The sequence below is a fragment of the Apostichopus japonicus genome, chromosome 13 (assembly GCF_037975245.1).
Source record: "Apostichopus japonicus isolate 1M-3 chromosome 13, ASM3797524v1, whole genome shotgun sequence".
NCBI classification, from domain to species: domain Eukaryota; kingdom Metazoa; phylum Echinodermata; class Holothuroidea; order Aspidochirotida; family Stichopodidae; genus Apostichopus; species Apostichopus japonicus.
This window is the reverse complement of record NC_092573.1, coordinates 14,324,873-14,337,680: the sequence shown is the minus strand read 5'-3', so window position 1 is coordinate 14,337,680 and position 12,808 is coordinate 14,324,873. Positions and strand designations below refer to the sequence as shown.

At 38.2% G+C, this 12,808-nt stretch overlaps 1 protein-coding gene across 2 annotated transcripts in view; it reads right to left on the bottom strand.

Moving 5' to 3' along the window:
* Window positions 1-6,524: 6,524 nt before the first annotated feature.
* Window positions 6,525-12,808, bottom strand: part of LOC139978582 (uncharacterized) — an 84,495-nt gene continuing 78,211 nt past the window's right edge. Inside the window, exons 4-5 of one of the 2 annotated variants that reach the window (XM_071988918.1) lie at window positions 10,509-10,604; window positions 6,525-8,576 (exon numbers count right to left, since the gene is read on the bottom strand). In XM_071988918.1, coding sequence (XP_071845019.1) covers window positions 8,454-8,576; window positions 10,509-10,604 — 219 coding nt within the window. In that variant the 3' untranslated portion in view covers window positions 6,525-8,453. The remainder of the gene's footprint in view (window positions 8,577-10,508; window positions 10,605-12,808) is intronic. The other variant, XM_071988922.1, reaches the window with a different exon arrangement.

Below are 12,808 nucleotides of genomic sequence, written 5' to 3'. Positions count from 1 at the left end.
CTGTTCAGTCTGATATCAGTCTTATAGACTGAAAGTATTCAATCTTATTAAGACTGGTGCTGCAATAAATCAGTCTAAACTGCTGACTGTTCAGTCTAAAGTGGTTTGATTTTCAGTCTATTAGACTGAAGAGTATTTAGTCTAATTAAGACTGACCTTCAGTCTTTACATTTCAGACTGGAATTCAGTCTAAGTAGTCTGATCCCTTATCCCATCCATCATTAGACTGAAATTTCAGTCGATTAGACTGAAATTTCAGTCTCTCATTTTAAGAGAGCAAGTAATACTTGATGATTGAATCAGGGAGTTATTATGGACAACTCTCTGATTGGAACCATATTAGATTTATCATAACAACCTTACCCATCATATTATCGCGAGTTATTATCTGTCAAGTACTGTGCATAACACTTCTGCATCTTCTATTGTTTTTTGGGAAAGAATTGTAAGTTCAACTTTCCTAGTAATGTTTTGATAAAATAGCATGACTTGGTAATGTATTTAGGGATATAGCCAGATAGAAAAGTGTTACTGGAAATCATTTCACAGTGTGAATTGGAGTAATCCTAGCAAAGATAACCTGTCGTACACGTCCAAACAAGATGACATAATAGAAAATGAACAGGAAACGAACAGTCAAAGCTTTCATTGTTCATCTGAATGTAAACTCATTGACTTGTAGATTGCAACGGCAACCAGAAGTCAGTGAAAATTCGTCAATATCCATTTTTGAAGACCGACGTGCACAAACACAGGTCGACAGCACACTTAGTTGAAAAATCTTTAAACAATGCATTAAAATGATCAACAGATAGTTTTGCTGTTCAACTTTGAATATTGTAGAAGAAGATAAAGAATCTCTCTGAACGTTTAACTCCATGTATTCTATGGATTGACACAATCAACTCTAATAGTACAGTACAACCATCTTTCAATTTGAAATATGATATTGAACGAAGCTTTCTCTTGGGGTGGAAAGATGGATGGCGATGAGGGTGTCCCCTCGTGTTACATAATTTAACTAGCAGATGTTTCACAAGCGTATATATTTCGAATAATTTTTTTTGTTGCTAAGGTTGCTGGAGACCCGGTCCTGTTCAACCCCATGTATGTTTTATTGTTTTTGCTTGGTCAACAATAAATGATTGAATTGAGTCCACCTACAGTATGTCAACTTTGCTGTAACAAACAAACCAAGTAGAGATACAGAACACTTTATGAAAAAAGGCGCTAGCTTAAAACTCAACGCTATTTTAATAGAAAATTTTATTATGTCTCTGAAAAGCATACATACATTCCGTTTTTTGAGAATAGTGCCTCATCAGGCCACATATTCAGTGGAAGGTGGCTTCACACATGCCGGTCGAAAAGAGTGTTTCAACCCCTGGTTATAATCAAGAATTCACTCACGCCACCTAGACCAACCCTCTGCGCATCCGTCCGGGTTTTCTGCGCCACCAAAGGAGAAATGAAAACGGGATCCTAGACCACAAATTGTGTCATACTACCACCAGAGCGTTACAAATCCCAGTTTGACTTGAACCATATAGCACGACTCAAGCGACCGGCAGAGCAATAGTTGTTCATCTACCCGGTATAGCACCGGCCACCACGTCTACTGTTATAAATATACGTAACTTCAGATGGACTCGAGCTCGGAACACCTGGTTACCAGTCCACATCTCTACCACTGAGCCCAATGACTAGGTAGCCTACTTCTTAAATAAATTAAATTTATCGTGACGGTTGTACAATGTGTATTCATCGCAATACATTCCCGTACTTTCAACAAACATTCCTTGCAAACAACGTTACTGACATTAGCACAATGGATGAGTATTCTTAAGTGCACAATAATGTTGCAATGTTTATTACATCGCAACACACTGGAAGCGAGTAATGTTCTCTTTGAAAGATCTAAATGTACAATAGACTTACACTGCAATGCTATTGATGACTTCAAAGCAAGTAGAAGAATATTGAAGAGATATAGTTAAGCTACAACGATTGCTATTAATTGTAGCGCACAGAAAAAAGAATGTTGGTTTCTTTGTGATATCTATATGTATATTCAGTACTATATGATACTGACGACTTCAAACCAATAATAGAGGATGATCGTTAACGATGTTAATGCATGAAATGCTGCGCCAACTTACGTACGATAGCATAAGTCGAACGTTTGAAATAACTAGTAAAAAAGTTGAAATAGTCAAACTTTAGATAAAACGCAGAAACTTCGGTATTAAAGTTTGACAATTCGAGAGCAAAAGTCAGAATTTTTTAGACAAATCCAAACTCCGAGGAAAAAGGTGAAAGTTGTGAAAGTGTGCACATTTTTAGATAAATCGTTGAAATTTTCAGTGTCACATCTAGTTCAACTTAGCATGAACGAAAGTAACTAAGTTCGTTTTTCGAAGATAGCAAATCTGTTCAACGTTTTGCACTAACCCCCGCCAGCTCCCCGCCCCCCCCCCTCCCTCCATATTTTGTTATATCTTCGTAGCTCAACCACCGATGGTGATCTTGTTTGCGTTTGACTTTTCTGAGTTCTAAGTTCAAAACAAGGCAATTCACATCTTTTTCATAAGTTTCCCGAGTTCCAATGCCAAACATGCCTCCACAAATTACAAGTTAATAACTCATTCGGCACAAGGGTACTACTGAACAAAGAAATGCATTCCTAACAAATCTAAGTTTCACTATTTTTTATACATCTCGACGATCTTTTGCGAGTGCACCTCGTTGTGGTGTCCATGAAACATTGCGCCCACCTGCAACCCTCAAGACTGAATGGATGTCTAGACAAATGCTTCAGGTCACGTGATTTTTCTAAACTGTGCATAACGTAGAAATTATGAGTATTTATTGGCAAAACCTTGCGAATTACAGACTGAAAGATTCCCAGCTCGTCTACATGGGCGTCACCTTCAGTGACGCCAGGGCCACACCCTCATATAACCCTTGACTCTTCACTGGCTCTTACATAATGGTTCACATCCTATCCTTCAATCAGTCGGAGAAATTACTCATCCCCCCCCCCCTCCGTTCCTTCGTCCACATCTTTCATTACGTACAAGCCAATGTCCGTAGGTATGTGAAATCGAAAATAAGGCGAGTTAGGAAATTTTTGTTTTTATTTATAATGAACAGTATTAGACTCATTTAAACTAAGTAACAATCAATTTTGCACAACTCATACCCTTAACATATATTTTTATTGGTTACATGATTTGCTATGATCGAGAAGATGCGTTCAAGACATATGTGTCTGTGTAATATGTTGTTAAGGAAAGCGCCAGAAAGAGTTTAGAGACAATAACTTTCTTAGGCCTATAGATGATGGAAATTAATCTAAGAGCATAGTGCCGAAGTTCAAATGTTATTCCTACAAGCCGTCAGTTTTCACATAGTATTCCGCATTTCAATGTTGCAAAAAGGAACTTCAGGTAATCTATGATGTTGTATTGAGGGCACATTGACAGACCAATTATGTGATTCTACTTACTTTACACTCTGCCGTTTTTACCTTTGAATAAGGGTACCTTGCTACAACTTTCAGTTTATCGGTTCGAAAAGCACGTTTATATTTATATTCGCATACATCCAAGTTTAAATCTAAAAGTTATAAAAAAAACTTATTTACCTTTATAGTCCATTAAACTACTGTTATACATTACATAAGTGGCTTCCTAGTATATTCCCTACTTTCCAGCTGTTATTTGCATTTACTTTTCGTCAGTACAATTTGTCTCCTAAGAACCTCGTACAACAACTGTGTACAACGAATCTGATTAAATCCTTTGAAGTCTACACACAAGTCGTCAGCTCTGAGACTAACCAGTCAAACTCTCCTCTGCGCAGAACACACGACAGCCTCCCAAGAAATGAGTGTACAGCACTCTCCTCACTGATGTCTCGCAGTGACATTATCATCAAGCCAGCCGACAAAGGTTCTGCAGTTGTCATCCAGGATCGACAGGATTACATCAAGGAAGCCATGCGTCATCTCTCCAACAGCGAGATATGTACCAGCGGAACCAGATCTTTAAGAAGGATGTTTCTTTCCTTTCTCCCACAGACTGTAAGGCAGCCAGGTTTTATCTTCTGCCCAACCCTGGTAGGCCTATCATCTCAGGTAATGGGTCCCCCACCGAGAAGATATCCTTGTTTGTTGACCACTTCATCAAACCTCTAGTTCCTCAGATTAACTCTTACATCTCTTACACTCCAGTTTTCCTCGGGAAACTTTAAGATATCAAGAACCAAATCCCTAGTACAGCTATCATCGGTTCTTTCGACGTCACTTCTCTTTACACTAACATCCCTCATGCTGAAGGCATCGCAGCCACGTGTGCAGCCCTGTCTAAGAAGGTCCACCGTTGTCCACCCATCTCTGACATCAAAGTTCTCATGCAACAGGTTCTCACCAAAAACAACTTCACGTTCATGGACAAGCATAACCTTCAAAGACACGGGACTGCCATGGATACCAGGATGCCTCCTTCCTTTGCTTGCCTGTTCATGTCTAGCCTTGAAGAACGCATGCTCAGTACAGCTCCCTGCCGTCCTGTTATCTGGTGGCGCTACATTGATGACATCTTTTTCGTTTGGACCAGTGATGAGGATAGCCTGCTCACCTTCATCAATCACATCAATTCTTTCCATAGCACCATCAAATTAACCTCTGATTACTCTCACCAACAGGTTAACTTTCTCGATGTGACTGTTCGCAAGGAACACGGTTCTCTCTCTCTCTACAGACTTATACACCAAGCCCACAGACACACACCAGCATCTCCATTCTTCAAGCTGCCATCCCCGTCACTGCAAGTCTGGAATTGCTTACAGTCAAGCACTTCGTCTTCGTCGCACTTGCTCTAACAATTCCTCTTTCATTCGCCTTACAGATGCTTTGGAAAAAACACCTTACAGCCAGGGGACATGGTGCCAGAAGGATGCGTAAAGCCATTCAGAGAGTCCGCTCCCTTTCCAGATCATCTACTTTGGCAGTGAAGAACAAAAAGGGACGAGATTGCAACAACAAGCTCCCCCTAGTTGTTACTTTCCACCCAAATCTTCCTCCTCTTCAGCAAGTCACCTCTAACAACCACAACATTCTCCTCACTTCAGATAGACTCCAACGAGCCGTCCCTGAAAACCCATCATCGCCTACAGACGACCACGCAACCTACGAGACCTTGGACGTGCTGCTGTTCCACCTCTCACTTCTAACCCTACACCCATTCAGCATGGTACTTTCAATGTGATCGTACTTCGAGATGCATCATCTGCAGCCACCACATTGTTGAATCCAATTCCATCACCAGCCACAGCATGCAACTCACACACAAGACAAGACTAAGGGTCACATCACTTGCACAACCACTAATGTCATATATCTGATCTCTTGTAGAGTTTTCGGCATCCAGTATGATGGTGAAACCAAAACCACCCTCAAGAAGCGATTCTATGGTCACAGATCCACAGTAAACACCATGAAGACTGAGACCCCAGTTGGAGAACACTTTAACCTTCCCAACCATACCATTAATGACATGTCCCTACAGGGGATTGAATCCTTAGGTAGCCGTCCTGACCTAGTACGAATCAGCACAGAGAGGCTGTGGATGCAACGCCTGCGCACCATTCAACCCCTTGGGCTCAACACTCAGGAAGGACATGACTAACTTTTCTTCTGACCCCCTTCCTTCTCCCCTTGTTCCCCCCCCCCATCACTCCTCTTCTCATAGCTCTCTTCCACCCTTTTTTCTCCACACCTTTCTGTCTTTGTCCTTCTCCAGTTTATTTCCCTACCCCCCCTTCCCTTAATCCACTCTTTGTCCCTCCACTGTTCATCTCCCACCTCTCCTCTTCCCTTGTTGGTTTCTTTCTTTCTTCTCTCCATCCCTTGTCTACTAATCCCCTTACATCTATCTCCTTGTGTTCACCATGCTCATTAACTGTCTGTATTCTGTGCGTGTTTTTTGTCCCTTCTGTTACTGTTACTTGTCATTTAGCCTTTGAAGAAGATCCTGCTAGGATCGAAACGTCAGGCAAACTTACTTTTACACATTCTCCTACACAGGCTCTTTAGTGGATAAGCGGTTTGCTAACAGTTCTATTTTATTTGTAAATCCTATGTTATATATGACGTTCCTTTTAAACATCTAAGTTGTAGCATTAACGTTGATTTCCCTGGTCATCGCAATTGCATTCCGATGTTAGGGAATAGGTAGATGTCATTGTGTGGTAAGAATAAATTCAATGGAGAATACAGCTTATGCATCTTCCTTCTAACGCTAAGCTTATACACAAGTAATCAAAAAACCTTTGTAGTGCGTCAATTTGGCTACATTTGGAATAAAACAATAGAAAGAAAGACAGACTTTGTCCTTGTATCAATAAACATATATTTAATATTCTTTCTATTGTCAATATAGTCATTTTCTATTGTAAGTAGCTTATCAAATACTATAAAACTGCAATTTTACCTAATTTTCCCATGTATTTTTTTTTGAAAATTTCACCAAAAAACATGCTGTGCAATATACTTCAGGCAAAAACAATCTAACAATATTATTCAATGGAAATTCAATTCAATATATTTAGATCCTATAACCAATTTGTTCCTTGTTTTGACTATACTTTGTACCGTTAGTCTGCAGGTTGGATTCTTAATAACAAAGGCAATATCGATCAGTTTGAAAATTTGAGATTTGTGAATTGCATGATTAATACTCGTAAACCCCCAAGAAAAGTGTCTTTTTTAGAAATTAATGGAAACATTCACTAGTTGTTATTAAAGTACGCTTATGTTTATTGGATATAAAAAAAAACATAAAGAAAGGTTATATTTTACAAGAGCCGGTGACCGATAAACGTAACTAATTATAAAGCTGTCTTGAAAGAAACCCGAGAGAAAAGAACACCTGCACGGCACCCTCGGTAAAACACGACGAACGTATCTGATAATAAGCAGTATATCACATCTTTCTTTTAGTCATATCTGAGTGAAACTAGAACCCTCTCTTTGTTAGGCTTAAAAGGAATGTCTGGTAGCCCTAAGAATTTACCTTAAAAAACGATAAATTATTTTCCAAACATGTTGTCGAAGTATGAGAACGCTAATTTTGCGTTTGACAGTGAAACGTCATCTTCGCAAATTCAGATTGCGACATAACCCACGTTCCATACAGTACCTACAGTAATCACAGCAAAAAGCGCGTTTGTATTAAGCTTAATTTCTTCCTTAATTGATGGTGAAATTTCTTATAAATTAGATAGCCGCCATATATATATGTAGTAGATCAGTGGTTTCGTGGTCTTTGTGTAACACAAGATAAGTTTGAACAGCAGACTCTTCGTTGTTTACATTGCGATGTTCAGCTCCAATGCGAAGAATGTTCGCATGTAGGCTGCTCTAACGTTTACAATCGGACAGTTCTGCGAGCCTTAGCTTCTCGGTACTACGTTCTGCCCTGACATCGATTCCGCCAAGTGGTTCAGCCAAGTTATTTCGGTGTTCCGAATACTTTTCAAGTTTCCTTTTACTGTAAAGTTGATCCGTGAATTTTATCTCAGCGATTTCAAAGAACAGTTTATGTACTGTGGTTTGAGTGCGAGAGTGTAGTATGTGCAACGCTACGTACGTATACCAACTGGGCATGGTATAGTACGCTGTATACGCTCGCGATATGAACGTATTGATAATAGGCAATCACCTGTGCGTGTACACACGAGAGTGTATTTGCTGCGGAAATAGGAGTGCTAACTTCAAGTCGCTCAAGTTTGCCTATTTGCCTGCACTACGTCAATCACCAAATTGATGCGTTCGAACAAACGGTGCTTTTGGTGAAAAACTATTTAAAAACCAGATTTCTACAAGAAGAAAACGTCGAATGGGGACAATTTTCAAATGGTTAGAAAGAAAAAAAATAATAACTACAAGGACAATGTATCAAAATTTCCAACAGACAATTCCTTTAAATCAACCTGTTGCGTTTAAATACCAAAACTTGATAATAACAGATTCTACTTTCCCTCCATTAAAACAAGGAACTATAGTGGTTCATATAAATGCCGTCAAGTGGCTATTCATGCACTAATAGTCTGCTGTTAATAGATTCAGTTTACTATTACTACTAAAGATAGCCAATTGAAAGTTTTGCCTCCTCTTTAGCTTCTTCAGCTTTAGGCAAATGTTGTTGACCAAAGGCTAGTTTAATGTTCATAGCTACAATAGAAAGTAACACCTCTTATGCGGTCGAAGGTCATATCCAAATATAACTGACACTTAACAAGCTAAAAAAATATTTTTTTAAAAACCCGTTTCACAACATATATCATTATAGACTAACCCTATGCAATACAATGGACTATATCCATTCCAACTAGATATGGTAAAACAAGGTGGCTATGTTTTACTGGTAGTCCACCATTTTGGTTTGTCTTTATTCAAAAGTAGCGTAGGTAGAACCGTCTTTATCTTCTACAATCGTCATGTCCTTCATCTTGATGTCTTCTGCTTCCCCCGATGCCCTTTCTTCTACCACCACACGCCTGGAGTACTCATGCTAAAATGGAAGAAGAAGAAATATTGTGATTAACTTTAAATAGCAAACATTAACAATGATGCGATTTAGGGATTTGCAGGTTTCATCTACGAATTTTGGTCTTATGCCATTACTTTGACCAAAGACGGTACGAAGTCATCACAATGTCCTATTTACCACCAACCAAGTTTGAAGTGCAAGACCTTTACAGTTTAAGAGCAGTTTGCTACACAGTTTCTTTGTTAACTTTGAAACTCAACTGATCTTGGAAATGTAATACAATGTAGAAATTAAAAGTATGATAACTTACAAGAAATCAGTGGGTTTTCTTTAAATAAAAACCCAAAGTTCTGGGTTTAATGACCTCTGACGGTTGACCCTAAAACGTCAACGGCAAAGGTCAATCAAAATTTGCAGTCCACTGTTCTTTTGGTTAAAGAGAAGTTTGCAACACAATTTGAAGTCTGCAGTTTTCCAACATGGCAAGAAACATTTGTGTAAGTTTTGTGAAAGCTAAAGATAGTTTAATGAACTTCTATCTGACCAGACGTCCCGATTTCCGGGGAGAGTCCCCATATTTCATGCGTCGTCCCCGGATTAAGAGTGTCCACGGAATTGCCCCGCATTTATGTGTCTTCCCTGGAATATCCATGAAGTTTTTTGAAATACCATGAATAATTTCAAGTTTCCTTGATTGGCCTCCTCAGCTTGAACTTAGGCTGAGCTGTGACTGTTTACAACTAGGCTACATATATACATTCCATGCATGTCTCACAGATAAAGCTAGGCAACCCAGATCGCTAAAAAATTTCATAGCCTGTAATTAACATTGGAGCAATTTTGGAAACCCAGACAATCAAAATACTGAGTGACCATCAAAATGCCTTTTTTTCAATGTACAGTGTATGTATACTAGCTCTTGATGTCCACATGTCCCGGATCTCCTGGAAAAAAAAACTATAGTCACCTTATTCTATCTGTGAACCCTTCACTGAATGACGTCATTTAACAAGGAGGCTCAGTAGGCCTTACAGAGGCATACGCACACCAGATCTGATGCCGTTAATGAAACATCCTTTCGTCTTTTGTGGGAGACATTTGTGGAGAAGCAAAGTGGGCAGTGGGAAGGGGTTGGTATTGGTTGAACTGGGGAAAAGCGTTTGTTTGCAAACCGATGCAAATCTAATTTCTTGCCTCGACGATCTGAATGGAGCGGAGCTGAAGAGGTGGACCTTGTCACCTACACCCACTCGCTCGCGCCATCAACTGTCAGAGATCCAAACAGTGAATGAATCATGCATGTTTAATGCACAGGAAACCGCCAATTGCCCGAAATTGAAAGTTGGGCGGATGGAAATCTTTTGGTGTTTATACAAGCTCAAAACGAAACAACCCGATCATAGGTTTTGTTACATGTAGCAGAAATAATCAAGAATATTCCTTGTGCTGTGCCTGTTAAAAGTATGCCACGTACACTCATATAACGTATACGCAGCTTCGTACGCTATATGTCCTGTAATATAAATTATACATATATGCTTATAAATTAACTGTTATCATATATTAAAACCATGAATGGTCAAAGAACGATAAACTAAACGATGAATATATATATATATATATATATATATATATATATATATAAATATATATATGTATATATATATATTTGTATATGTATATGTATATATATATATATTTGTATATGTATATGTATATATATATATATATATATATATATATATATATATATATATATATATGCCTATATATTATGTGTGAATGTAACATGATTTGGTCAAAATTACAACCCAATGTAACATATATATCATTATAGATTAACCCTATGTAATACAAAGGACTAGATCCATTCTAACTAGATATGTTAGATGGCTATTTTTCACTGGTAGTCCGCCATTTTGGTCTTTATGTAAAAGTAAAGTATGCATGAACCTCTTTATCTTCTACAATCGTCATGTCCTTCATCTTGATGTCTTCTGCTTCCTTCGATGCCCTTTCTTCTACCACCACACGCCTAGAGTACTCATGCTAAAAAGGAAGAAGAAGAAATGTTGTGATTAAATTTAAATAGCAAACATTAACAACTAGGCGATCCAGGGAGTTGCAGGTCTCATCTAAGAATTTGATCGTATGCCATTTACTTTGACCAGAGACGGTACGATGTTTTCACAATGTACTATTTGCCACCATCCAAGTTTAAAGTACAGGACCTTTGCAGTTTAAGAGCTGTTTGCAACACATTTCCTTATTTAACTTTGAAAATCCACTGACCTTTGAAATGTAATAAGATGTAGAAATTAAAAGTCTGATAAATTAGACGGAATCAGTGGTTTCCGTGAGTGTTCATGCTACTGATGTTTTTTGTTGTTAAATAAATGAAAACCCAGTTTTTTGGTTTTAATGACCTTTGATCTCTGACTTTTGACACTAAAACATCATCGGCAATTGTCCATCAAATACGTGCAGTCCAGTGTTGTTATGGTTAAAGAGAAGTTTGCAACACAACTTTAAGTCTCATCACGAGACCTTTATAAGGTTTGTGATAAGTAATGCGAACTTAATGTAGTTCTGCAGTTTTCCAACATTGCAAGAAATATTTTGGTAAGTTTTGTGAAAGCTAAAAAAGTTTTAATGACCTTCTATATGACCACACGTACCCGATTTCCGGGGACAGTCCCTGCATTTATGTGTCTTCCCTGGAATATCCATGAAATTTTTAAATTCCATGAATAATTTCAAGTTTCCTTGTTTAGCCTCCTCAGCTTGAACTTTAAGTTGAGCTATGACTGTTTACAACTGGGCTACATACATAAATTTCATGCATGACTCACAGATAAAGCTAGGCGTCCCAGATCGCTAAAAAAACGAAAAATGAAAAGAAAACATCTCTGTATCATAATGAAAATTAAATCTCGATGTCCTTAATTGACATTCTTACAAAGAAGAAAAGAAAACGAATTCGAGCATACGCAATGTAGTCGGCAGAACAGTTTGATGTGATTGGTCTTATGAGTTGTTTATAAAAGGCGATATTTTATTCAATAAATTCCCCCAAGATATATAGAAACTAGAAACGGAAACTGAACTCCTCCCTCCAATTTTCAAACCAAATACATTTACTTCGATATTGTAACCAGGGTTAGAATATATATATATATATATATATATATATATATATATATATATATATATATATATATATATATATATATATATATATATATATATATTAGAAGATAGTGTTATCGTGTAAGATTTTGTCAATACTAAATTCAATATGGTATAAATCTTCTTTTTTTTCCCAGAGCATTCCTCATTCAGAAGACAAGGGGACGTGGCTATTCGTACACTTACCTTTACAGATGACCCCGAGGTCATTGTCATGCTTCCAGGAAGTAAATGTAAAGTTCATGTAGGGCAAGACTTGGTCATTACCCTCCCTTTTACTTCTGTCACAGTCAAGGATTGACTCTGCCCCCTCAGAACACATAATGTTCCATTCGGGTGAGCTGAGGGGTCCAAGATGCTCTGTAGATTTAATCGATTCTGCCGGACCTTGAAGTCCCTGTTGTCTGCAGACCACCGTGGTTGTAGCCTCATCAAATTCGATTGTGGAAATAGTCCCCCACTCATCCTCTAAGAAAACTTCTACGTGTCCCTCGCGAGGATTATCTGACACGATGCGAATATCTATACGAATTTAGAAGGCATAGTACATGTTAACATTACAGGAATGTATTAAATACTGCACTACTTATCATATACAATTTAATGATTGGTCATTGCTGCGAGCCAGACTCGAACACACTTTTCTGTGACTAGTAAAGTGTTATTTTGGATTCCAAGTAAGATTGAACTGCATCCAGCTATCTGCGTTTATATCATTCTGATCTGACACTACTGCCAGTGGCTTTTGGTATCTGTACACATTAGTACATGAAAATATGTCATTTCCCCTCCCCCTCCCCTCCCTAACCCCTCCCCTTCCCTATATGTTACAAACTGAAAGTGTAAACTCTAGCTCAGTATCCTTTACTTATATACACGATTGTGATTAGTTAACGCTATTGATTATGCAGAATCTCCTCACCTATTAGAAGTCGAGGATGGAATTTGTCGATCATGTAGGCCTGTATTATTTAAAATAATATACAATAATAAAATAATAATTGAAAAGTCTCTTCTTGTTTACCTAGTTAATTGTATGTGACTAGCTCTTGCCGTACTGCAAA